Source organism: Pelodiscus sinensis, chromosome 19 (assembly GCF_049634645.1).
Source record: "Pelodiscus sinensis isolate JC-2024 chromosome 19, ASM4963464v1, whole genome shotgun sequence".
In the NCBI taxonomy this organism is placed as follows: domain Eukaryota; kingdom Metazoa; phylum Chordata; order Testudines; family Trionychidae; genus Pelodiscus; species Pelodiscus sinensis.
The window spans coordinates 12,793,939-12,819,900 of record NC_134729.1 but is presented as its reverse complement, the minus strand read 5'-3'; the positions used below and the strand labels follow the sequence as shown (position 1 = coordinate 12,819,900).

Sequence of the window (25,962 nt, the reverse complement as noted above, 5' to 3'; positions counted from 1 at the left end):
CCTGGCTCCCCCAGCTTGGCCGGTGCCCCCCAGTCCCGCCCCACAGCCCCTGCCAGCCCAGCCCCCCCAGCCTTGCCAGGGCCCCCCACTCCCACCCCGCCCCCCAGCCCTGCCAGGGCCCCCCACTCCCACCCCGCAGCCCCTGCCAGCCCCCCCCAGCCCTGCCAGTGCCCCTCACTCCCGCCCCGCAGCCCCTGCCAGCCCCCCCAGCCCTGCCAGTGCCCCCCCCCAGCTCATATACCAGGCCTCGCCCTATGGCTCCTTTGATGCGCTGGAGGGTGCATTAGGTGACCTGATGGAGAGAAATGGGGGTGGGGTGAGGCGTCTGTACAGGACAAAGCCCCGAATATCGGGATGTCCCTCTCAAACTGGGATGCCTGGCCCCCTCGATGCCGCCTGTGTCCCTGGGCACGTGGTCATGGGGCTCCCCCACCCCCCAGCTGGCTGGGCACGGGCATCGTGAGGTCCCCCCACCGCTTTGCTTTGTGTCCCTTGCCAAGGGCATGTTTCATAGCACGGCGGCGGGGCTGGCGGGGAAGGCGTCCGACGCCGGGGGCAGGAGCTGGCTGGCAGCTCCTTGGAGATCAGGTGCCAGGCAGGCGGGAGGAGCAGGAACCTGGGTGGGTGGGGAGCTGGGCCCGGGCGTGGGCCGGTTGCTGCCATTGGAGTGCCAGCCTCTCCCACGTCCACCCTTGGCCACCCCAGCCTCTGACTGCAGGGAGATCCCCCGCTAGCGCCTCCCCGGCCCAGACCCCCAGGAGGGCCCAGGCCCCATCCCCGCCCCCGGAGCCAGCCAGCAGGGCTGCAGGCGTGACCCCTCGCCAGTCCCAAAGCGATGCATTTGCACTCAGCGCAGTGAGATGCAGCTACCTCTGGGGTGGGGCAGGGGGGCTGTTTATATCGGGACTCTGGGCCCGGACTGAGATGCAGCCGCCCCTGGCCTGGGCACGAGGGCCCACGAGGCTGTGGGAGGCGCCAGACGTACCCGTCCCTCGGCACAGTTGGGGCACGGCCGGTGCCTCCTGCCCTCACCCGGCCCCAGTGCGGCGTCTTCCTCTGTCTCGGGACAGGGGCTGTCAGGGTCCCCTCCCCCTTCAGAGAGACCCTGGGCCCGTCCGCACAGGCCTCCTGCCACTAGCACCCACTGCCCCGGGGTCGGCGGGATCATCCCATCTTTGACCCCGAGCCAGCGGGGGAGACGGGCAGCAGCAGGGGGCGGGCTGGGCGCTGGGGCTAGGGATCCAAGCAGCGCCCCCTGCTGGACGTGGGGCTGTCCTCAAAGCTCCAGCTTCCGGAGTCCTGGGAACACTGGAGACTCACAGCTGGCCGGCGGCGGGGTCAGAAGGCTCAGACCCTGGGGGCAGTGGGGGTGGGGCAGAGAGGGCCGGGCAGAGCAGCGGCCGGGGGGGCGACCACACACGATACTAACCCATCTTTCCAGCTGCTAAACCGTGGCCTCTTGCTGATTCCTTGCCAGGACCGGCTTCCCTAAAGAAGTCAGGGAAGCTGGATTTCTGCAGCGCCCTCTCCACCCACACCACCTCCCCAAGAATGGCTTTCAGCCACCACCCGCTGCCCGTCCTGGCAGGAGTCCGACCAGGTGAGCCCAGCTCCTGCCCCTCCCAGCCACTGGGGTCTCTCGCTTTCTCTCTCTGTCTCTGTCTTTCCTCTGCCGAGGCAGCTGGCGGGTTCCGGGGGCAGGGAGGGGTCGAGGGAAGGGGCAGGTTTTAGGAGACAGGCCTGAGGGTACCGCAGTGACTCCAGAGCGACTCCAGAGCGACTCCAGAGCCGCGGAGATTTCGGCCGAACTGGAGTTGCCAGAATTTTGGTCTTGGTTCCGGAGTCAGTTGGGAGCAGCTGGGATCCCAAAAGATCCGGATTAGCCAGGGTCGCAGTGGAGGGACTGGGCTCTTGGGTGGAGTGACTCCGCAGTGCTGGTGCATCTCCCCAGGGTCCCTTCTCTCCTGGGGGCCCGTGGGGCCGTGCTTGGGGTCCTGCAGCGCCACAGACTCAGCTATTGCTGCGTCCCAGCCTGCGCCGCACTGGGCAGGGGCTCCTGGTGCCCGCGGGCGGCGCAGTGACGAAGGGACGGGAGCGCCAGCCCCTTCCCCTGGGGGACTGTCCATCATCCAGCATGACTTAGACTTAGGAAATGCGTCTTTCAGATCAGAGTGAGGGGCACCGGCAGGGCTGGGGGGGAGGGGCTGTGGGGCGGGAGTGAGGGGCACTGGCAGGGCTGGGGGGGAGGGGCTGGGCTGGCAGGGGCTGTGGGGCAGAAGAGAGGGGCACCGGCGGGGCCAGGGGAGAAGGGCTGGGTTGTCAGGGGCTGGGGGGCAGAAGAGAGGGGCACCGGCAGAGCCGGGGGGGGGCAGGGCTGGGCTGGCAGGGGCTGTGGGGCAGAAGAGAGGGGCACCGGCAGAGCTGGGGGGGCAGGGCTGGGCTGTCAGGGGCTGGGGGGCGGGAGTGGCTGGGGGGGGCAGGTTTGGTTCACTCAAAGCTTCCTTGGCGGCCCAGCGCTTCCTGTGCATTAACTCGGGGGTCACACAGGATATTTGTGCTGCCCCTGGGGCTCACGCAGGCCCCAGTTGAGCCCTTGGGCCTCTCCAGAGGAATGGGGGTGACTGGCAGAGTTACAGGTGACTCGGGGTAGAGATGTGACTGGGGGGATTGGAGGTAACATGGCTGTGAGGTGGCTGGGGTATTACGGTGACTGAGGGGGCTGGGGTGACAGGGCTGGGGGGGCTGGGGGAATTGGGGGTGACAGGGCTGGGGGTGACTGAGGAGGCTGGGGTGACAGGGCTGGGGGTGGCTGGAGGAATTGGGGGTGATGGCTGTGGAGGGGCTGGGGGATTAGGGTGACTGGAGGAATTGGGGGTGACAGGGCTGGGGTGGCTGGAGGAATTGGGGGTGACAGGGCTGGGGTGACTGAGGAGGCTGGGGTGACAGGGCTGGGGGTGGCTGGAGGAATTGGGGGTGACAGGGCTGGGGGTGTGTGACGGCGCGTTGGGGGTTCCCCGTCTCCTGCACCCCGAAATGGCACAAACAGACTGCACCAGCCGGTGGAATAGAGGAAGTTTATTGCCTCTCCAGGATACAGCACAGCACAGATGTTATCTGGTCACAGAGCTGGGCTAGGATGCCTCAGGCCCCCTTGAGATGGGGGAGACTGGGCCCCTAAACTCCAGCCCCTTCCCCTAGGCTCTCCTCCATGCTCCCCGACCGAACTAACTCAATACCCTTCCAGCCCTGCCCCCCAGTCAGGGCAGCATCCACCTTCCTTTGTTCCTCTCCATGGGGGGTGTCTGGCCACTGGTTCAACAAGTTTGGCATTACCTTTGCATAGTGAGGTTTTCCCTGCTGGGTCTTGCTCCAGACAGCAGGGGTCACCACAGCCCAGCAAGTACCCCCACTACGTCACAGGGTGACTGGGGGAATTGGGGGTGACAGGGCTGGGGGGGGCTGGGGGATTAGGGTGACTGAGGGGGCTGGGGTGACAGGGCTGGGGGTGGCTGGGGGAATTGGGGGTGACAGGGCTGGGGGTGACTGGGGGAATTGGGGGTGACAGGGCTGGGGGGGCTGGGGGATTAGGGTGACTGAGGGGGCTGGGGTGACAGGGCTGGGGGTGGCTGGGGGAATTGGGGTGACAGCGCTGGGGGTGACTGGGGGAATTGGGGGTGACAGGGCTGGGGGGGCTGGGGGAATTGGGTGTGATGGCTGTGGAGGGGCTGGGGGTATTAGGGTGACTGGGGGAATTGGGGGCGACAGGGCTGGGGGTGACTGGGGGAATTGGGGGTGACAGGGCTGGGGTGGCTGGGGGAATTGGGGGTGACAGGGCTGTGGGGGGGCTGGGGAATTAGGGTGACTGAGGGGGCTGGGGTGACAGGGCTGGGGGTGGCTGGGGGAATTGGGGGTGACAGGGCTGGGGGTGACTGGGGGAATTGGGGGTGACAGGGCTGGGGGGGCTGGGGGATTAGGGGTGACCGGGGGCATTTCATTCAAAGAGCCAACGATGACTCAGTCTCCGCAGCTTGGCCCCCTGGTGGGGTCAGAGGCTGCCTGGCAGTGGCAGCTCTGCCCCTAACGCCCGTTCCCTGCGCTGGGCAGCACCTGCTAACTGGCCCAGGGGACAGGGGCGGGGCCAAGCCCTGTGGGAGGAGCCAGGGAATGTCCTGCCCCCTGGTGGGCGAGAGACGGGAGGCGGGGCCGTGAGGCTCCGGAAGGCCGAGCAGGTGGACGAGGGGGCGGGCCTGAGTGCCTGGGGGGCGGGGAGGGGCAGGGGGCTGCACAGCAGCGGCTCCCAGCAGACCCCTGACCCCCCGGGTCCCTTTCTCTCTCCTCACCCAGGAAGCCCCCGGGCGACGGCCTCGGCCCTGCACTTCCCCTCCACCTCCATCATCCAGCAGTCCAGCCCCTACTTCACCCACCCCACCATCCGCTACCACCACCACCACGGCCAGGACTCGCTCAAGGAGTTTGTGCAGTTCGTCTGCTCCGACGGGTCGGGCCAGGGCGCCGGGCAGGTGAGTGCGGCCGGCCGTGCCCTGCGGCGCCCCTGGGGGGGCTGGCTAGCGCACAAGCCCCCCACGGCTCCCCTCTCCTCTCCTCTCGCTCTCTCTGTCTCTCTCTCTGTCTCTGGGCTTCGGGCAAGCAGCGGGATCCTGAGCGGGGCCTCCAGGGGGCGAGGAGCGCAGGGGCCCGGCGGTGCCCTCCCCTGGGGCTGGGGGCTTTCTGCTCAGGCCGGGGACTGTGGGGCACTGCGGGGGCAGGAGGGCACATGGTGTGAGGGGCGACAGAGCTTTGGGGGGGGCCGAGTCGAAGGCCGGCCACCGGGCTGCACTAGCGGGGGATCCAGGCTGCTGCGGTGGGGTCCGGAGCGAGGGGGGTTCCCGAGAACGGCCATCGCTCCGGGCTGTGCGCTGAAGGTACTGCGCTGAGGGGCGGGGCCTCAGCATTGTGGAGTTCTGGGGGGCCTGAGCATTGCAGTGTCCTGGGGGCGGGGCTAATTAGAGCAGGTTCTAGGGGGCGGGGCCTGGAAGCAGAGTCTCAGACCAGTTCCTAAGGGGCGGGGCCTCAGCCTTGTGGAGTTCTGGGTGGGGCTAATCATCACAGTGTCCTAGGGGGCGTGGTTTCTCAGAACAGGTCCTAGGGGTGGGGCCCTCTCAGCATTGTGGAGTTCTAGGGGCGGGGCCTCAGCATCACAGTGTTCTGGGGGCGTGGCTTCTCAGAGCAGGTCCTAGGGGGCAGGACCTGGAAGCAGAGTCTCAGAGCAAGTCCTAGGGGGAGGGGCCTCAGAGCAGGTCCTAGGGGCGGGGCCTCAGCATCACAGTGTCCTGGGGGGTGTGGCTTCTCAGAGCACGTCCTAGGGGTGGGACCCTCTCAGCATTGTGGAGTTCTAGGGGCGGGGTCTCAGCATCACAGTGTTCTGGGGGCGTGGCTTCTCAGAGCAGGTTGTGGGGCGGGGCCCTCTCAGCATTGTGGAGTTCTAGGGGCGGGGCCTCAGCATCACAGTGTTCTGGGGGGCGTGGCTTCTCAGAGCAGGTCGTGGGGCGGGGCCCTCTCAGCATTGTGGAGTTCTAGGGGCGGGGCCTCAGCATCACAGTGTTCTGGGGGGCGTGGCTTCTCAGAGCAGGTCGTGGGGCGGGACCCTCTCAGCATTGCGGCGTCTGTCAAGGGCGACTTTCTCCACCCGAAGCCAGACTGCTGGAGTGACATGTTGCCATGGAGACCGTCCCCCCAGGAGCGCTGGCCGGGGGCGCTCGGAGGGACAATCAGCTCGGCCCTCTGGGGTGTCCGGAGCCCTTGGCGACGCTCTCGGCCCACGACGCTTCCTGCCAGAGGCCACATGCAGCCTGTGCCCGGGCCCCAGCCACGGGGGCTCCGAGGCCCTGGAGCATCCTGCCCAGAGAAGATGCCCAGCCACCGATCACCTCCGTGGACAGTCGGCTTGTGTCACGGCCTGTTCACGGCTCCTCCGTGTGCCCCTGCCAGCGGCACCTACCCATGGGCACTGGAGCCCAGCACAGAGACAGCCCGGCACCAGCCCCCAGGAGAAGCCAGGACAGGAGGCCGGGCAGAGAAGACTCATCTACCCCCTGCTCCTTGCGGGTCCGGCTCAGGGCCAGCCTTCGCCGATCCGTCTCCTCTCCCCGTGTCCTCCTCTGCCCCTTCCCGGGCTCCCCACGGACCCGTCCCCTCCAGCCTGGAGCACCGGAAGACAGAGGGACGGGCTGGCCGGTCCGTGCCGGCAGGAACGCTTCCCCGGGTGCCGCGTGGTGAGGAGACGCCATTGCCCGTGGCCGGCCACGCAAAGGACCAGACATGGCGACAGCCTGGCCCGTGGGGCCAGCCCCTGCCCTGGAGCTCTGGCAGGGGCAGCAGCCCGAGGGTGCCCAAGGGGCAGCGGGCAGGGCCTAGGCAGGGTTGGGGGGCCGGGCCAGCGACGGACGGACACACCCCTGCTCCCCGCCCCTTTGCGTTTTGCAACACAAACCCACTTGGGTTCTGCCAGGCAAGGCCTTTTTGGAGGAAACGCGCCCCCGTAGAACCCCGGAGCCGCCGGCGCCCCGGCCCGCCAGCCGATACTGCATCTTGCCTGCTGCCTCGGCTGGCCGTTCACGCATCCTTGTATTTATGTTGTTCGCAGCCTAACGCTAGCGGCCAGGGCAAAGTCACGGGCTCATTTTTGCTGCCGCCGCCCCCACCTGTGGCCAGACCTGTTCCCCTTCCAATGCCTGACACAAAATCCACCAGCACTAACCCAGAGGGCGGAGCGCCGACACCTACATCACCCTGTAAGTGACGCCCGACAGCAGCACGCAACCCCAGGCCACCTCCCCAGCCTGGGCCTCACGCACGGAGCCGCCAGCCAGGCCGCCGGGGCAGTGGGCGCAGCTTAGATACCGGGGCGCAGGGCTGGGGCCGGGCGTGGAGGGGCAGCTGGAGGGATGTGGAGGGAGGATGGCTGGAGGCCAGGTAGCTAGAGAGCTGGCAGGGGTACATAGGGGGAAGGTGGGGTAGCCAGAGTGCAGGCAGGTGTAGATAGGGGGCAGGCAGGGAAGAACTGGGGGGCAGACAGGGGGTAGCCCAGAGGCAGGCAGGGGATAGTTGAGCGTCAGGCAGGGAGTAGCTGGGGGGCAGGCAGGGTAGCCAGATGGCAGACAGAGGGTAGCTGGGGGCAGGCAGACGGTAGCCAGGAGGCAAGGCAGGGTGCAGCTGGTGGGCAGGCAGGGTAGCTGGGGGGCAGGCAGGCGGTAGCTAGTGAGAAGGCAGGGTAGCCGGGTGGCAGGCAAGGTAGCCAGGGGCAGGCAGGGTAGCGGGGGGAGGGCGAAGGCAGGGTAGACTGGGGAAGACGGGGTAGCCGGGGGAAGGCAGGGAGTAGCTGGGGGACAGGCAGGAGGTAGCCGGGGGGCAGGCAGAGGGTGGTCGGGGGGCAGACGGGGGAGCCGGAGGGAAGGCAGGGGGGAGCCAGGTGGAAGGCAACAGGTAGCCGGGGGGCAGGAAGGGGGTATCCAGGTGGAACGCAAAGGGGAGCCGGGGGGCAGGTGGAAGGCAGGGGGGAGCCAGGGAGCAGGCAGGGAGGAGCCGGGGGGCAGCCAGGTGGAAGGCAGGGGGGAGCCGGGGGGCAGGCAGGTGGAAGGCAGGGGGAGCCGGGGGCAGGCAGGGGGAGCCGGGGGGAGCCAGGGGGCAGGCAGGGGGGAGCCGGGGGCAGGCAGGGGGGAGCCAGGTGGAAGGCAGGGGAGAGCCGGGGGCAGGCAGGGGGGAGCCGGGGGCAGGCAGGGGGGAGCCGGGGGGCAGGCAGGTGGAAGGCAGGGGGGAGCCGGGGGCAGGCAGGGGGGAGCCGGGGGGGCAGGAAGGAGGGAACCAGGGGCAGGCAGGGGGAGCCGGGGGGCAGGAAGGAGGGAACCAGGGGCAGGCAGAGGGGAGCCGGGGGGCAGGCAGAAGGGAGCCGGGGGGCAGGCAGGGGGTAGCCAGGTGGAAGGCAGGGAGGAGCCGGGGGGCAGGAAGGAGGGAACCAGGGGCAGGCAGAGGGGAGCCGGGGGGCAGGCAGGGGAGAACCAGGGGCAGGCAGGGGGAGCTGGGGGGAAGGCAGGGGGAGCCAGGGGCAGGCAGGGGGAGCCGGGGGGAAGGCAGGGGCAGGCAGGGGGAGCCAGGGGCAGGCAGGGGGAGACGGGGGGCAGGCAGGGAGACCGGGGGGCAGGCAGGGGGAGCCGGGGGGAAGGCAGGGGCAGGCAGGGGGAGCCAGGGGCAGGCAGAGGGGAGCCAGGGGCAGGCAGGTGGAAGGCAGGGGGGAAGCCGGGGGCAGGCAGGGGGGAACCAGGGGCAGGCAGGGGGAGCTGGGGGGAAGGCAGGGGCAGGCAGGGGGAGCCAGGGGCAGGCAGGGGGAGCCGGGGGGAAGGCAGGGGCAGGCAGGGGGAGCCGGGGGGCAGGCAGGGGCAGGCAGGGGGAGCCGGGGGGCAGGCAGAGGGAGCAGGGGGGCAGGCAGGGGGAGCCAGGGGCAGGCAGGGGGAGCCGGGGGGCAGGCAGGGGGAGCCAGGGGCAGGCAGGGGGAGCCGGGGGGCAGGCAGGGGCAGGCAGGGGGACCGGGGGGCAGGCAGGGGGAGCCGGGGGGAAGGCAGGGGGAGCCGGGGGGCAGGCAGGGGCAGCCGGGGGGCAGGCAGGGGCAGGCAGGGGGACCGGGGGGCAGGCAGGGGCAGGCAGGGGGAGCCGGGGGGCAGGCAGGGGGAGCCAGGGGCAGGCAGGGGGAGCCGGGGGCAGGCAGGGGGAGCCGGGGGCAGGCAGGGGGAGCCGGGGGGAAGGCAGGGGGAGCCGGGGGGCAGGCAGGGGAAGCCAGGGGCAGGCAGGGGGAGCCGGGGGGCAGGCAGGGGCAGGCAGAGGGACCGGGGGGCAGGCAGGGGCAGGCAGGGGGACCGGGGGGCAGGCAGAGGGAGCCGGGGGGCAGGCAGGGGGAGCCAGGGGCAGGCAGGGGGAGCCAGGGGCAGGCAGGGGATGCCGGGGGGGCAGGCAGGGGGAGCCGGGGGCAGGCAGGGGGTGCCGGGGGGCAGGCAGGGGGAGCCGGGGGCAGGCAGGGGGAGCCGGGGGGCAGGCAGGGAGACCGGGGGGCAGGCAGGGGGAGCCGGGGGCAGGCAGGGGGAGCCGGGGGGCAGGCAGGGGGAGCTGGGGGGCAGGCAGGGAGACCGGGGGGCAGGCAGGTGGAAGGCAGGGGGGAGCCGGGGGCAGGCAAGGGGGAGCCGGGGGGCAGGCAGGGAGAGCCGGGGGCAGGCAGGGGGAGCCGGGGGGCAGGCAGGGGGAGCCAGGGGGCAGGCAAGGGGGAGCCGGGGGGCAGGCAGGGAGAGCCGGGGGCAGGCAGGGGGAGCCGGGGGGCAGGCAGGGGGAGCCAGGGGGCAGGCAGGGGGAGCCAGGGGGCAGGCAAGGGGGAGCCGGGGGGCAGGCAGGGAGAGCCGGGGGCAGGCAGGGGGAGCCGGGGGGCAGGCAGGGGGAGCCGGGGGCAGGCAGGGGGTGCCGGGGGGCAGGCAGGGGGAGCCGGGGGGCAGGCAGAGGGAGCCAGGGGGCAGGCAGGGGGAGCCGGGGGCAGGCAAGGGGGAGCCGGGGGGCAGGCAGGGGGAGCCAGGGGGCAGGCAGGGGGAGCCGGGGGGCAGGCAGGGGGAGCCAGGGGGCAGGCAGGGGGTGCCGGCTGGCCCGAGTGGGGCAGGGCTTCATGCCATCATTGAGTCTTGTGCGTTCTCGTTTGCCCGCCCTCACCCGCCGCCTCCATCCCACCCTCTCGGACGCAGCAGCCGCCGGCTCGGCCGCCTCGGGGTCTTTGTTTTGTTCTGTTTTATTATTATTTTGTCGGTTGCCGTGGCAGCTCTCGGGGGCGGGGCTAGCCCAAAGGACAGGACACGCCCCCCGAGCGCCCCCTCCTGGCAGCGCCAGGCGTGCGTGGGGGCGGGGAAGGGGGCGCCCGGGATCCGGCTCAGAGGTGTTGGCCGAACCGTCCCGCTTGGCCGTCAGAGCAGGCTGCCTTCCCGGGGGCTCCGGGGCCCGGCCCCCCGCCTGGGGGCAAGGCTGGAGCCTAATGGTTAGAGCAGGCGCAACGGCCGGGAGCCAGGACTCCTGGGTCCTCTCGGAGGAGCGTGAGGGGCAGTGGCTAGAGCCGGGGTGGGGCTGGGAGCCGGGACTCCTGGGTTCTGGGCAGCGCTAGGTGTGTACAAGAGGGGGCTGGGCGGGGGGCAGTGTAGGTGCGTATGGGGGGCAGCGCTGGTGTGTGTGGGGGGGGCGTCTCTTCCATTTTCCTTTGTCTTTCTTTCTTTCCTTCTTTCTTTTTTGGACTCTCCATCCGTCCCCATGACATGCCCCCCCGTGTGCATTCTCCATTCAGTCCGGGGGGGCGGGGGGCGGGGGGCTCCGGGGCGTGCCCGCTGCAGCTGTTCCTGCCCCTGCCAGGGGGCGGGGCGGGCAGGCAGAGGACAGGTAAGGAAGAATCCGCAGGTGTTGGGGGAGGGGGCATGTGGGCCGTTCTGGATGCTGCCCCCTGCTGGCCAGGATCTGTCCTGCCCCCCTCACCCTGCAGCTGGCACCCACGAGACTCCAGGGGCCAGGAGGGGCTGCCGGGGCCCAGCCTGCCCGGGGGCGCCCGCAGGTCTCTGCACTGTGCCCGGGGGGGTCCGGCCTGCGGGGCCCCCAGCCCCTCCCTCCTGCCGAATGCCACAGGCCTGACCTCAGCTATTCCTGGCAGGAGCGCGCCCCCCAGGGCAGGGCCTGGGGCAGCTGCTCTGCATGTGGCCCAGCCCCCATGGGGGGAAGCCAATTGCATCCTCCCCCCTCCCAGGAGAGCAATGGTTCATCCCTCCCCAGCCCCATACATGCAGCCCTGCCAGTGCCCCCCACTCCCGGCCCATAGCCCCTGCCAGCCCAGCCCTGAGCCCCCCCCCAGCCCTGCCAGTGCCCCCCCACTCCCGGCCCACAGCCCCTGCCAGCCCAGCCCTGAGCCCCCCCCCAGCCCTGCCAGTGCCCCCCACTCCCGGCCCATAGCCCCTGCCAGCCCAGCCCTGAGCCCCCCCCCAGCCCTGCCAGTGCCCCCCACTCCCGGCCCACAGCCCCTGCCAGCCCAGCCCTGAGCCCCCCCCCAGCCGGTGCCCCTCACTCCCACCCCGCAACCCCTGCCAGCCCAGCCCTGAGCCCCCCCAGCCCTGCCAGTGCCCCCCACTCCCGGCCCATAGCCCCTGCCAGCCCAGCCCTGAGCCCCCCCAGCCCTGCCAGTGCCCCCCACTCCCGGCCCACAGCCCCTGCCAGCCCAGCCCTGAGCCCCCCCCAGCCGGTGCCCCTCACTCCCACCCCGCAACCCCTGCCAGCCCAGCCCTGAGCCCCCCCAGCCCTGCCAGTGCCCCCCACTCCCGGCCCACAGCCCCTGCCAGCCCAGCCCTGAGCCCCCCCCAGCCGGTGCCCCTCACTCCCACCCCGCAACCCCTGCCAGCCCAGCCCTGAGCCCCCCCAGCCCTGCCAGTGCCCCCCACTCCCGGCCCACAGCCCCTGCCAGCCCAGCCCTGAGCCCCCCCCAGCCGGTGCCCCTCACTCCCACCCCGCAACCCCTGCCAGCCCAGCCCTGAGCCCCCCCAGCCCTGCCAGTGCCCCCCACTCCCGGCCCATAGCCCCTGCCAGCCCAGCCCTGACCCCCCCCAGCCCTGCCAGTGCCCCCCACGCCCGGCCCATAGCCCCTGCCAGCCCAGCCCTGAGCCCCCCCCAGCCGGTGCCCCTCACTCCCACCCCACAACCCCTGCCAGCCCAGCCCTGAGCCCCCCCCCAGCCCTGCCAGTGCCCCCCACTCCTGGCCCATAGCCCCTGCCAGCCCAGCCCTGAGCCCCCCCCCCAGCCCTGCCGGTGCCCCTCACTCCCGCCCCAGAGCCCCTGCCAGCCCAGCCCTGAGCCTCCCCCCCAGCCCTGCCAGTGCCCCACACTCCCACCCCACAACCCCTGCCAGCCCAGCCTTGCCCCCCCCCCCGCCGGTGCCCCCCACTCCTGCCCCACAGGCCTGATACTGACCCATTCCCCAAGGGTCCTGCAAGTGGCCACACTTGGGGCTGCTTGAGGAGGGTGGAGTTTTTGAGGGGTGCCATGGGCCTTTGGGTGCCTCTTCCCAGTGCTCTGTGTGGGGCAAGGGGTGTGTGTCCCCCACCTCACCATGGTCACTGCCCCAAACCAGTGATACCTCCAGCCCCCTCACATCCTTCCCCAGCCCCCAATGCCCTAGTCTCCTCACATCCTCCCCAGCCCCCAACTCCAGCCCTCTCATGTCCTCCTGCAGCCCCCAGTGCCCCATCCCTAGCCCCCTCACATCTTCCTCCAGCCCCCAATGCCCCACCCCCGCCCCCTCACATCCTCCTCCAGCCCCCAATGCCCCACCCCTGCCCCCTCACACCCTCCCCCAGCTCCCAATGCCCCACCCCCGCCCCTCACATCTTCCTCCAGCCCCCAATGCCCACCCCCACCCCCTCACACCCTCCCCCAGCTCCCAATGCCCCACCCCCGCCCCTCACATCTTCCTCCAGCCCCCAATGCCCAGCCCCCTCCCCCTTCCCCAGCCCCCAATGCCCCACCCCCGCCCCCTCACATCCTCCTCCAGCCCCCAATGCCCCACCCCCGCCCCCTCACATCCTCCTCCAGCCCCCAATGCCCCACCCCCACCCCCTCACATCCTCCTCCAGCCCCCAATGCCCCACCCCCGCCCCCTCACATCTTCCTCCAGCCCCCAATGCCCCACCCCCGCCCCCTCACATCCTCCTCCAGCCCCCAATGCCCCATCCCCGCCCCCTCACATCCTCCTCCAGCCCCCAATGCCCTACCCCCGCCCCCTCACATCCTCCTCCAGCCCCCAATGCCCCACCCCCAGCCCCCTCACGTCTTCCCCATGCCCACTCCCAGCCCCCTCACACCCCCTAACGCCCTCTCCCTCTCTCCCCTCCAGCATTCGCAGCGCCAGGCTCCTCCACTGCCAACCGGTTTGTCGGCATCGGACCCCGGGACGGCAACTTTCTAAACATCCCCCAGCAGTCTCAGGTAGGCGGCAGCGGTGGGGGAAGGCAGCAGGCGCAGGAATGGCCCAGCACCAGGCCACCGCAGGGGGGGCGCAAGCACCTGTTCATGCCCCCAAGGGGGAAGTGACGGGGGTGGGTGGGTAGAGATACGGCCCCTCCCCCATCAGTCCTGGCCCTGGCTTGGGGAAGGCAGTGGGGGCTAATGGTCAGAGCCAGGTCTGGGCGCCACGACTCCTGGGTCCTACTGGCTTTGCCACGACGCCAAGGGCGATCCTGCCCCCGTGGAGGGCGCTGGTGCAATGTGGGGTCCCTGGGCCCTCCCGCCCCACCGCCCTGCGTGGGCCTGCCCAGACACGGAGCCAAGACATCCCTGGCTGAGCAGGCGGCGAAGGGTTCCCGGGGGCGCGTGGGGGCCACTCCTAGGTGGGTGGGGGGACTGGAGACAGGTGTTGTGAGGTCTGGGGGATGGCAGGTTCCCCGCCCCCGCTCTGCCGGGCTGCTCTGTGGGTGCCACGGCTGGCCCCTTGCGAGGCTGTTTCCTTGAATCACTCTGCCGGGGGGGGGGGGGCTTGAGGGAGGGCGGGGAGGAGGCAGGGGAAGCACAGGGAGGGGTAGGATGGGGGTTTAAGATAGAGTGGGGGCTTGCGGGGGAGTTGGAGGGTCGGGGAAGGGCAGGAGGTTGGGGGAGCGCTGGGGGAGTAGGGGAGCCCAGGAGGGGTCGGGGAAAGGCAGGGGGATTGGGAGAGCCCAGGGGCATTGGGGTAGCCTGGGGGGGTTGGGGAAAGGCAGAGGAGCACTAGGGAAGCCTGGGAGGGTTGGGGAAGGGCAGGGGGGGTGGAGGGGCACAGGGGCATTGGGGTGGCTCGGGGGGAGGGTCGGGGAAGGGCAGGGGCATTGGGGTAGCCTGGGGGGATCAGGGAAGGGCGGGGGGTTGGAGGGGCGCTGGGGGCGTGGGGGAGCCCGGGGGGGTCGGGGAAGGGCGGGGGGTCGGAGGGGCGCTGGGGTGTGGGGGAGCCCGGGGGGGTCAGGGAAGGGCGGGGAGTCGGAGGGGCACTGGGGCGTGGGGGAGCCCGGGGGGGTCAGAGGGGCGCTGGGGGCGTGGGGGAGCCCGGGGGGGTCGGGGAAGGGCGGGGGGTCGGAGGGGCGCTGGGGTGTGGGGGAGCCCGGGGGGGTCGGGGAAGGGCGGGGAGTCGGAGGGGCACTGGGGCGTGGGGGAGCCCGGGGGGGTCAGAGGGGCGCTGGGGTGTGGGGGGGGGTCGGGGAAGGGCGGGGGGGTCGGAGGGGCGCTGGGGTGTGGGGGAGCCCGGGGGGGTCGGGGAAGGGCGGGGGGGTCGGAGGGGCGCTGGGGGCGTGGGGGAGCCCGGGGGGGTCGGGGAAGGGCGGGGGGGTCGGAGGGGCGCTGGGGGCGTGGGGGAGCCCGGGGGGGTCAGGGAAGGGCGGGGGGTTGGAGGAATGCAGGGGCATTGGGGTAGCCCGGGGGGGTCGGGGAAGGGCGGGGGGTCGGAGGGGCGCTGGGGTGTGGGGGAGCCCGGGGGGGTCGGGGAAGGGCGGGGGGTCGGAGGGGCGCTGGGGTGTGGGGGAGCCCGGGGGGGTCGGGGAAGGGCGGGGGGATTGGAGGGGCGCTGGGGGCGTGGGGGAGCCCGGGGGGGTCGGGGAAGGGCGGGGGGTCGGAGGGGCGCTGGGGTGTGGGGGAGCCCGGCGGGGGCGGGGGGTTGGAGGAATGCAGGGGCATTGGGGTAGCCCGGGGGGGTCGGGGAAGGGCAGCTGGGGGCTGCAATAGGAGGGACCAGTTGCTCCAGGAGGGGGGCAGGCCGGGGCAGGGGCTGCTCTCCTGGACTCAGAGGTGAGCGCCCCGATTTTCCCCCCCCATTGCTGTCACTGCCCCTGCCCAGCCAGGCAGGGGCCCTGGGGCTGCACAGCCACATGTTAATGCCCCCAGGCAGAAATGGGGGGGGGGAGGACAGAGATATGTCCCCTCCTCCCTGCCAGTCTGCCCCTCCCCCGCCAGTCTGCTTCCTGCCCCCCTCCCTCCCCCAGCCTGCCCCTCCCCCAGTCAGCCCTGCCGAGGTTTGGCTGCAGGATCTGGCTCTTTTCCCTTCTTCCGAAACTTTGTTGAACTTGGGGAGGGGGAGGGGGGAGGGGGAGGGGGAGGGGCTCCGCCCCATCCCATAACCGGAGTCACGTCTGACCTGTCTGGTTTCCCTGGGCAACCAGACATGATGTCACACGCTGGTGAACTTGGACTTGGGGGTGGCAGAGGGAGACAAAGGGCCGGGCCCAAGAGGAGCGGGGACCATGGGGGCCTCAGCCTGCCCCACGGGCCCTCCCCAGCCCCCCGTGTGCCTGCCCCTGCGCCCTCCCCCGCCTCGCCCTGTGATTCGCTCCCTCCTTGCCCCTGGGGCTGGGGCGGCATGTGGGGTTTCACGGCCCCTGACCTCCATGCACAGGGCTCAGCTGGGAGCCCCCAGCCTAAGCCAGGGGCTGTCCCTGAACTGGGGGTCCCTGCCCCACTGGGTCCAGTTGGCTAGAGGGACAAGGGAATGCGGGGAGGGAATTCCGGCTGGCCCCTCCCTCCCTGGCCTGGCTCTGCAGCCCGTTGCCAGCTCTGTGTCTGTGGGGCAGGCAGGCCGGCCCAGTCATCAGGGGCTTCCCAGGGGGCTCGTGGCTGGGGGAGGTCAACACGCTCGCCCCATCCAGGCTAGGAGCCGGGCCTCACCCTGCCACAGGGCTGTGGGAGAAGCTATGGGGTCCCAAGACCAGGGGGCAGGATCCCAAGGTGACTCAGGGACCCGGCCCCCCTCTGTGTGGGGTGGGGCAGTGAGTGGGGGCAGCCCCAGGGGGACCAAGTCCCCATCATGGGGTGGGGCATGGGGCTGCCACACATGGGGAAAGAGGGCAGCTCTAGATTCATCCCTCTCCCCTGATTGGCCAATAGTACAGTGAACTGACTGGCCCGTTTCTGAGCAGCTGCCTTCAGACTGGTTATGGGGAAGCACATGTCACAGGCTCTGGCCAATCATGGAGCAGGTGACATGGGGTATTCCTCAGCAGTGGAGACTGGTCTCTCAGGGTCTGTCTACACTAGCCCCCTAGTTCGGACTAGTGAGGCTAACGTAGGCATTGGAACTTGCAAATGAAGCCCAGGGTGTAAATAGCCCAGGCTTCATTTGCATGTTCCCGTCCGGTCGCCATTTTTAAATGCCACTAGTCCGAAGTAACTGCTACACGCGGCAGTGACACGGCAATTCGAACTAAGTCCTGAGTTCCAATTCACTGGAACTCCACCATGGAATGAGGTGTAACAGTGAACTGGAACTCAGGACTTAGTTGGAATTGCCGTGTCACTGCCGCGTGTAGCAGTTACTTCGGACTAGTGGCATTTAAAAATGGCGACCGGACGGGAACATGCAAATGAAGCCTGGGCTATTTACACCCTGGGCTTCATTTGCAAGTTCCAATGCCTACATTAGCCTCGCTAGTTCGAACTAGGGGGCTAGTGTAGACATACTCCCATGGAGTTACTAGCATGGTCCCTTCTGATTGGCTGGGAAAGTCAAACATCATTCCACCTTTCGGCCAATCAGAGACTTTAGCTTGAGGATCAACTGGTGCCTGTTGGCTGAGGGTTTGGACAGGGAGCGAGAGGCGGGGCCTGCAAGTGGGCAGGGCTAGTGGGTAGGGCAAGGGGCGGGGACCTGGCTGTGGAGAGTGGGGTGCAGTGGTTACAGCAAGGCAGGGCTGGGCATCAGGACTCCTGGGTTCCTCCCTGGTTCTGCGACGGCGCGGGGGGGCTGCCACGGGTGCTCTGAGGGCTGGTCCGGGTGTGGTCTGAGGTGCCAGGTCAGGCCCTGGCAAGCGGAACCGAGGCTCTGATGGGCCCCTGTGGCAGCAGCTACCCTGGCACTGGGGCCTGAGCATGCTTAGAGGATACCCGGTGCCTGGCCAGAGCAGCCGCACCACGGCCAGCTAACCAGTTACCGGTTACCCGTATCGCCTCACCGGCCTGCTAACCGCTTACCCGGTGCCCGGCCAGAGCAGCCGCACCACGGCCAGCTAACCAGTTACCGGTTACCCGTATCGCCTCACCGACCTGCTAACCGCTTACCCGGTGCCCGGCCAGAGCAGCCGCACCACGGCCAGCTAACCAGTTACCGGTTACCCGTATCGCCTCACCGGCCTGCTAACCGCTTACCCGGTGCCCGGCCAGAGCAGCCGCACCACGGCCAGCTAACCAGTTACCGGTTACCCGTATCGCCTCACCGGCCTGCTAACCGCTTACCCGGTGCCCGGCCAGAGCAGCCGCACCACGGCCAGCTAACCAGTTACCGGTTACCCGTATCGCCTCACCGGCCTGCTAACCGCTTACCCGGTGCCCGGCCAGAGCAGCCGCACCACGGCCAGCTAACCAGTTACCGGTTACCCGTATCGCCTCACCGGCCTGCTAACCGCTTACCCGGTGCCCGGCCAGAGCAGCCGCACCACGGCCAGCTAACCAGTTACCGGTTACCCGTATCGCCTCACCGGCCTGCTAACCGCTTACCCGGTGCCCGGCCAGAGCAGCCGCACCACGGCCAGCTAACCAGTTACCGGTTACCCGTATCGCCTCACCGGCCTGCTAACCGCTTACCCGGTGCCCGGCCAGAGCAGCCGCACCACGGCCAGCTAACCAGTTACCGGTTACCCGTATCGCCTCACCGGCCTGCTAACCGCTTACCCGGTGCCCGGCCAGAGCAGCCGCACCACGGCCAGCTAACCAGTTACCGGTTACCCGTATCGCCTCACCGGCCTGCTAACCGCTTACCCGGTGCCCGGCCAGAGCAGCCGCACCACGGCCAGCTAACCAGTTACCGGTTACCCGTATCGCCTCACCGGCCTGCTAACCGCTTACCCGGTGTCCGGCCAGAGCAGCCGCACCACGGCCAGCTAACCAGTTACCGGTTACCCGTATCGCCTCACCGGCCTGCTAACCGCTTACCCGGTGTCCGGCCAGAGCAGCCGCACCACGGCCAGCTAACCAGTTACCAGTTACCCGTATCGCCTCACCGGCCTGCTAACCGCTTACCCGGTGTCCGGGCAGAGCAGCCGCACCACGGCCAGCTAACCAGTTACCGGTTACCCGTATCGCCTCACCGGCCTGCTAACCGCTTACCCGGTGCCCGGCCAGAGCAGCCGCACCACGGCCAGCTAACCAGTTACCGGTTACCCGTATCGCCTCACCGGCCTGCTAACCGCTTACCCGGTGCCCGGCCAGAGCAGCCGCACCACGGCCAGCTAACCAGTTACCGGTTACCCGTATCGCCTCACCGGCCTGCTAACCGCTTACCCGGTGTCCGGCCGGAGCAGCCCCCACCCGCCCTGTGGCAGGCCGGCTATAGTTTAACGGGTTGTAGTTTCCCTGGGTAACAGTTTCACCGGGATTTACATCCCTACCCAGCACAGACGCCCTCCTGGGCTCCAGCCGCGTGGGTGGGAGGCGCTGGGCCCCGGGGAGGGACGACAGAGGCCGAGATGGGGAGAGAGGAGGCGGAGTGGCCCAGGCCTGGCAGGGAAACCCCATCCCAGAGCAGGGGAACCCTGGGCTGCTGCTGGCTGGTCGGAGAGCGCCTCCTGGTGGCTCATCTCCCCACCTGCAGGCTCCAGCCAGCTCACACCGTTCCCGTCTTTGACCAGCAAGGTTTTCTCCCTGCCTTGCAGGCGGTGGGTCCCTCTGGCTGGTGCAGCCTCTGGCCTGCCCGCCCATGGGCAGGATGCCCTCTGCTCTCCACCCCAGCCTGTCTGTGGGCGTGAGCGTGGTTTGCCAAGCGCCACAGGGCTGGGCTGGCAGGGGCCGCGGGGCGGGGGAGAGGGGCACCGGCAGGGCGGGGGGTGCCCAGGGCTGGGCTGGCAGGGGCCGCGGGGGAGAGGGGCACCGGCAGGGCGGGGGGTGCCCAGGGCTGGGCTGGCAGGGGCCGCGGGGGAGAGGGGCACTGGCAGGGCGGGGGGTGCCCAGGGCTGGGCTGGCAGGGGCCGCGGGGGAGAGGGGCACCGGCAGGGCCGGGGGTGCACTCGCTGGGAGGCGGATGCTATTGAACTAACCTGTCCAATCGGGCTCTGTCTCTTCCAGTCGTGGTTCCTCTGATGGGCTTTTCAAGCCAGAGCGGGGATCTCTCCTGACAGCCCCCGTGGAAGTGTCCGTCCTTCGCCCCGGATCTCCGCCGAGCTGCTCCTGTCGCGCCCCCCAGGGCGCTCGGCTCACCCACCGCCGAGAAAGGCCCCCCCGCCGCGCCCCCGAGCCAATTGGAATTGACGTGGATGAGGCTCGTCCTCTCCGAAGCGGAAGGGGCAGCGCCTCCCTCGGGAAGCACCGTCACAAACAGCAGAGCCCAGACGCCGCAGCGATGGCCGCAGGTCAGCCGCCCCGGAACGGAGACCGTCCCCTCCGTTCCTGGGGGGATCGACAGCCCCGGAGGCGCCCGCTTGGAACTCCCGGGAGGCACCGCGAGCGCGTCTCTTCGCCAGGGCCGCGGGGTCCCCAGAGCAGCACGGGACTCGGGGGCAGGTCAGGCCAGCGGCCGAGAGCCCAGGCCCGGTCTGTCTGCGCAGGGCGTCTAGACGACAGCCCCAGTGCAATTGCCCCTTGCGCAGGCCGACCAGCGCCAGCTCCCATCTAGCACCGCGGGGCCTGGCCCGAGACTGACCGAAGCCAGGCGTGCCTGCGTGAGGAGCAGGGCCCGGCGGGTTCTCAGCCCCGCGTCTCCCCACCGGCCGGCTCCTGGGCTGCCCCGAGCGGGAACGGAACCAGCTGCTCCGTCCCAGCCGTGGCGGCGCGACCCCACCTGCTCCTTCCCCCAGACTGGGGTGAGGCACTGAAATCTCCCAGGCGTGAGCCAGTGCAGACGCGCCTCTGTCCCGGCGGTGCTCTGGGAACCCCCCTCCGCGCCCAGCACCGCCCCAGCAGCCTGGTTACATCCCTTGGCCCCGGAGCCCCTCCGTCTTCCCTGGGCTGGCCGGGTTCTCCCGGGCTGATGCAGCGGGAGACAGGCAGGCAGGAAGGCTACGAACCTTGGGCACTTCCCGTTCATCGAGCCTCCTCCAGCTGCATCCGCTGCCCGCCCGCTGCCGTGGGGCGCTGGGGGCGGCTCTGCACCGTCGCCTGCAGGGACCCGCCCCCGTCCCCACGGGGCCGCTGAGGACGCTGGGAGTTTACCCAGGGTGCTCAGCAGCCGAGGGCTCTGGCATGTGGGCAGGCGCGAGGCAGGGGCAACGGGGCTGCGCTCCCCCCCGCCCCAGCCCCTATCTTAGCCTCTCGCCCGCCCCCCAGGCGGATGAAGTGGGATTCTGCTGGGGGGGCCGTTAGATCATTTTAGGGAAAGGGCCTCTAGTCCCTTCCCAGCTCTCCCTGCGGCTCCCAGCATGGCCCTTCCCCCCCCCCACAGGGCTCTCTCCAGCCCTTCAGTCCCCGCCCCCCTGCCCTCTAAGGGCTGGGGGTCCCACAGCAGCTGGCTTGGGCCGAGGCGTCTCGGCCCCAAGGTGGCGTCTGAGCTAGCTCCGCTGGTGGCTGTTTGCTGTCCCCGTCTCCCCACCGCGATCTCGTCTCGCTTCCTTCCTTCGGACCTGCTGCTTGGTGGTTGGTTTTTTTGTTTTCGGTCGTTGGATCCTTTCTCTTTCTCAGCCTTCCTTTCTCCCTTCCTCGCCGCTTGCTGCTTGTTTTAGGGTTGGGGGCTTTCCGTGCCCGCAGGCGATCAAATGACACAGGGCCAGGGGAGCAAACGCCCCGCCCCCCCGAGACGCGCGGCGAGGGGGCAGGTCCGGGCGAGGCGCCGTCGTCCCGCTGGTACAAGCAGGCCCAGCCGCCGCCCGCCCGCCCGCCCGCCTCGCGCGCTGGTTTGCTTTTGAAAAGGAAAATCCGAGTGAAAACTCTCCCTCTGTCTCAGCATCCTCCACATCGTCCCTCCGCTGGGGAGAGGCAGGGCCCGTGCCCCCCGCCCCGGCCTCGGGCGCAGCCGCCTCTGGGGTGGGACGCGGTGGCTGTTGGTAGCAGCAGCATCAGGGCCGGATGGGGGGCTCCCGTGTCAGCATGAGAGCCCCAGGGAGGGGGTGGGGCCTGGGGAGGCAGCCTGGGGTTCCCGGAGCTGGAGCTTGGCCGGGAACCTGCCCCCCCTCGCCCGTGCGTTTCCGGTTCCATTGAAGACACGGGGTCCACGAGGGAAACCCCTGCAGGCCCCACCCCGGCCACCGCTCCCCGGCCCACCCCTCGTGCCAGGGAGGGGCCAGAACCCACAGGAGCATCCCCCCAGGGCCCGTCTCTGGCGCTCAGCTGCAGGGCGGCTGGGCAGTGCTGGGTTGGGCTAGTCCACAGGGAGTGAAAGGCCTTTGAGAGGGTGAATACTGCGTCCCCCCGGTGCAGTGTCCCCCCCGGTGCAGTGTCCCCCTCCCCAGTGCAGTGTCCCCCTCCCCAGTGCAGTCTGTCCCCCCCGGTGCAGTGTCCCCCTCCCCAGTGCAGTGTCCCCTCCCCCATGCAGTGTGTCCCCCCCGGTGCAGTGTCCCCTCCCCCATGCAGTGTGTCCCCCCCGGTGCAGTGTTCCCCCCAGTGCAGTGTCTTCCCCAGTGCTCCTGGGTGCAGTGGCAGGACCTCGGCAGCCCCCCAGGGCCTTGTTGCTGGGTCAGCCCGGCAGATCCCCCACCCAGGGCTCCGCGACCAGCAGTGCTGGGGCCGGGGCTGGCAGGGGCACGAGCTCTCTGGGTCCTGCCTCCACTGGCCCGGGGCTAATCGGGAGTCACTCCGGATGGGCCACTCTGGATTTGCCCCGGGCAGCTGAGAGCAGACTCCAGTGCCTGGCCCCGAGCGCAGGGCTCGCACGTTGACTCCTGGCGGCCCAGGGAGCTGCGGGCGTAACCGCCCATCGGTACCAGCGGCGAGACGCCTGCAGCCCGGGACTGTCCCAGCTTCTCTCTCCCTCCTGCGCTCAGGCCCAGCGCCCCGGCCTCCCTCCCGGCTCACTACCCCGCCTAGGCCTGGCCCGGGAGACACGCAGCTTCCCCTGCCGGGCACCACCCCAGGGAGTCTCGCCAGGCGGGGGGGGGGGGCGTAGCTCCTAGCGCTGGGCTCTTGCCGCAGCCTCCTGGGGCCTTTCTGGCGGGAATGAGCGTTCAGGGTGTCGGCTCCAGCCTGGGCCTGTCCAGAGGCCCTCGCCCGGGCGCTTTGTATGGGTCTGCTCCCAGCCGGGTACCGCGCTGGCGCCCAGGCGTCAAATCTACACTGCACACATCCGGGGGCCCCGATCCAGCTGACCTGGGCCCGGGCCTGAGTCCGGCTCCTGCCCGCCTTGCTGTTTGCAGCTGGCAGGCTGGCGTCCGCGCCAGGCTCCAGAGCAGCTGGCGGGGGGCTCCCCAGCGGAGGTATCCCCGCCCCGCCCCGCCCCACAGCACGAGATGAGCGGGAGGCGCAGGAGCCAGAGGGGTAGGGAGCCCAGTGGGGCTGGCTACCGCAGGGTGAGGCTCACTTGAGAATGTGTTCAAAAATGAAAAAAAAACCTTTTTAAAAAAGCTACAAATATATATATATAGGGGGCTAAAAATGAACAAATTTTGTTTTCTTTGAGCCAGTGCAATGACTTGCATAGTTTTAATATCTTTGTATGTTAAAGATTGTTAAGAAGAAGAAAAAAATCTATTTTTCTTGAGAAGTCCTGTTCCCCGAGGACTCTAATCCCCAGGGGAGAGAAAACCCAACCTTTGTAAGTGTGGGACATTCGTTTTTTCCTGTTTATTTTTTCATTCATTTATGAATTTTGTTTTGCCTTTTTCTCCTTTCCGTTTTGTTTTTTGGGTTGGTTTATTTTTTTTTTTTTTTTTGGGAGGCTGAAGGGAAGGTTTTTTTCAAGCAGAAAAGAAAAGAAATATATATAATCGGTTCAAAAACCGTGGAGAGAAAAAATGTAAAAAAAAAAAATAACTAAAGTGAAGACACAAGGACGGCGAGAAAAGAAAAAAGATGAAAAAAAACTAAAAAACAAAGAAAATTAACAAAAAAATTATATATAAAACCACAAACCCTGGTGCTTTTTACAATATAAAGGACATTAAAAAACTCTATTATACATAGTTTATGAACCAATTAATTGTTATCATAAAGCACATTTTAGGAGACACATTATCCTTTATGTTTAACTGAAAGGGGCAGGACGGACTGCGGTTCTCAGGCGCCAGCCAAGCGCTGATCTTACTGAGGGGCGAGCGAGAGACCTGGGGGCCTGACTTGGCCAAGGGTTCCCCACTGGCTGGGGCCACCCCCCAAGCCGATGGTTTGGACGGTTTGGTGCCAATTCCCTCCCGGCCTTGGTCCCTGGAGCAACCTGAGTTGAGTTGGAATCAGGCCCAGACCCCCCCCCTTAACCTCCCCCCCCCACCCCCATGGAGGATTTTTCTTTGGAGCCAAAAGCCAACTTGGATCTCACCAGCATTTTGTCGTGGAGCCTTTTTCAGAAAGTTGGTCGCGTTCCCCTTTTTCTGTTCTCCGGTGGAGTGGGGGGGACCCCTCCCTTCCCCCATTGGAGGGGGAGCCCCGTCCCTGTCCCCGCAGGGACAGCCGCTGGAGGAAGGACCCTTCGGTTCAGGAAGGGCCAAGCCCTGCCCACGCCTTACCCGCCGGCGCTGCCTGGCAGCCGACGTGCCTTCACCCCCTGGCTGGCCCGGACGGATGGGGCTCAGCTGCCCAGCCGTGCCCCCCAGCGCCACTCGGCCACGCAAAGCAATAACGACCCCACCTTCACCCACAGCGGCAAAAGATGCCGATTGCCTGGGGGGAGAGGGGGACACAACAGGGCCCCGCCGGATCCTGTCCCCCTCCCCCTCCGGAATCCCAGGGCCCCATGCGGATCCTGCCATGCCCCCAAACCCCCGGGCCCCATCCGAATCCCACCCCCCCCCCCGAATTGCAGATCCTGGCCCCCACACACGGCGGGGCAGGGGGCATGGTCCAGATCCTGCCCCCCCCGCACCCAAAAACTGCCAGGGAAGCCGAGGTGGAAATGTTCCAACGCGGCTTCTGACCTGTGGGTGGGTCTCCGTCCTCTCCCCTCCCTGCTCCCCCCTTGGAAACCAGGCATCTCCACACGGGCCCCGAATGAGGGCAGCGCCCCCCAAATCAGAGGGCCCCCACTCAACAGGCCGCTGGGCGCAGGCTCCCCTTAGCCCGGAGTCAGCCCCCCCCGCTACTCCCGAGGGGTTCATCCACCACGCCCCCGCCCGCTGCAGCCCCCCACGCCTCTCGCTCTAGGGCCCCTGCTAGGCTGCCTTGCAAGGAGCTGGCTGCCCCCGCCCGTCCGCCTCTGCCCCTTCCAACAAGTTTCTTCGTAGGGTAAGAAACGCAGTATATCCGAGTACAGTACAGTATATCTAGCTAGTACTAATGGCCTTGCGTGTGCTTCCGTCTGTCCCTTGGCTCGCTCCCGCCGTGTTCCCCGCCGTGCCCGGTCCCCCGCGCGCTCTCGCTTCTCCCGCCTTCCTCCGCCTTTGCCGATAAAGCGTAGTTCTTTGGTCGCCTTCCCTCGCCGGTCCCGCCACGTCTTAGCCGCGCGCCGGCCAGCCGGCCGCGCCGACCGCCTCCGTATCGCTTCCCCCACCGAAAAAGGCGTTTCAAAAAAAATCGACAAAAACAACAAAAAAAAGACAAAAAAAAGGATAAATAATAAAAAGCAAAACCTGTTATACCCGGCCCCGCGTCCTGTCGTGTGTCGGCCGGCGCGCGGGAGGGAGAGAAACAGCCCAGAAGGGGAATGACAGAAAAACCCTCCGGGTCAGAAACCTTTGAACCACGAAGCAAAGAGGAGAAATACCAGGCCCCAGGCCAGCGTGGGGGGGGTCACTGGGGAGCAGGCTGGTCGGATCCCGTGCTCGGGTGGCGCTTGGGGGGGGTGTTGTGTCCTGGACTCTGGCTCCCCCACACCAAGCAGGCAAGGCCGGGGCACTGGAGCTCCAGGGAGGGGAGGGCTGGAGAGGGGCGCGCTAGAGCTCTTGGGGGGGAGCCCTGGAGGGGGGAGCCCTGGAGGGGGGAGCGCTAGAGCTCTTGGGGGGAGCGCTGGAGCTCTGGAAGGTGGTGCTCATGCTCTTGGGGGGGCGCTGGAGGGGGGAGTGCTAGAGCTGTTGGGGGGGAGCGCTGGAGGGGGAGCACTAGAGCTCTTGGGGGGAGCCCTGAATGGGGGGAGCGCTAGAGCTCTTGGGGGGGGAGCGCTGGAGGGGGAGCACTAGAGCTCTTGGGGGGGAGCCCTGAATGGGGGGAGCGCTAGAGCTCTTGGGGGGGAGCGCTGGAGGGGGAGCACTAGAGCTCTTGGGGGGAGCCCTGAACGGGGGGAGCGCTAGAGCTCTTGGGGGGGAGCGCTGGAGGGGGAGCACTAGAGCTCTTGGGGGGAGCGCTGGAGGGGGAGCACTAGAGCTCTTGGGGGGAGCGCTGGAGCTCTGGAAGGTGGTGCTCATGCTCTTGGGGGGCGCTGGAGGGGGGAGTGCTAGAGCTGTTGGGGGGGAGCGCTGGAGCCCAGGTGTGTGCTGAGAGTCATGGATCCAAACTCAACCCCGTACGTGATGGAAACTGCTTCCAGCCCCCCCCCCCCCCCCCCCCCGCATCACTGGAGACCAGGATCCCGCCCGGCCTGTGCTCAGGTGGGGCTGGGCCTGTGGGTGGTCCTGGCTCTGCACTGCCCAGCCGGGGCACCCTGGGCGCAGCAGGGCCCTGCGTGGCCTCAGTTTCCCCCTCTGCTGAGGCGCGTGAGATCTTGGGTGCAGCGGCGGGGGGTCCACGCAGCCCCTGGCCCAACGGGGCCGGATCTCAGCCGGGCTCTCATCGCGCTAACGAGCCAGACGCCGCGCGCAGCCCCTGGGGCCGGGCTGTGGGGTCAGAGCTGAGCCGGCCCCCGACGGGCCTGGAACCCCACGTGCCCCCCGCTGCTCCCGTCGTGTTTCGATGCCCACGGCCGGC

The 25,962-nt window shown here is 68.9% G+C and overlaps 1 protein-coding gene across 11 annotated transcripts in view; it reads left to right on the top strand.

Annotated features, from left to right (window-relative positions):
* Positions 1–24,705, top strand: part of NFIX (nuclear factor I X) — a 200,999-nt gene extending 176,294 nt beyond the window's left edge. For 8 of the 11 annotated variants that reach the window (XM_075902367.1, XM_075902363.1, XM_075902365.1 and 5 more), the window contains 5 exons: positions 1,478–1,600; positions 4,345–4,520; positions 6,644–6,791; positions 12,941–13,032; positions 19,114–24,705. In XM_075902367.1, coding sequence (XP_075758482.1) covers positions 1,478–1,600; positions 4,345–4,520; positions 6,644–6,791; positions 12,941–13,032; positions 19,114–19,128 — 554 coding nt within the window. In that variant the 3' untranslated portion in view covers positions 19,129–24,705. The remainder of the gene's footprint in view (positions 1–1,477; positions 1,601–4,344; positions 4,521–6,643; positions 6,792–12,940; positions 13,033–19,113) is intronic. The other 3 variants (XM_075902361.1, XM_075902362.1, XM_075902369.1) reach the window with 3 other exon arrangements.
* The last annotated feature ends 1,257 nt before the right edge of the window (positions 24,706–25,962 follow it).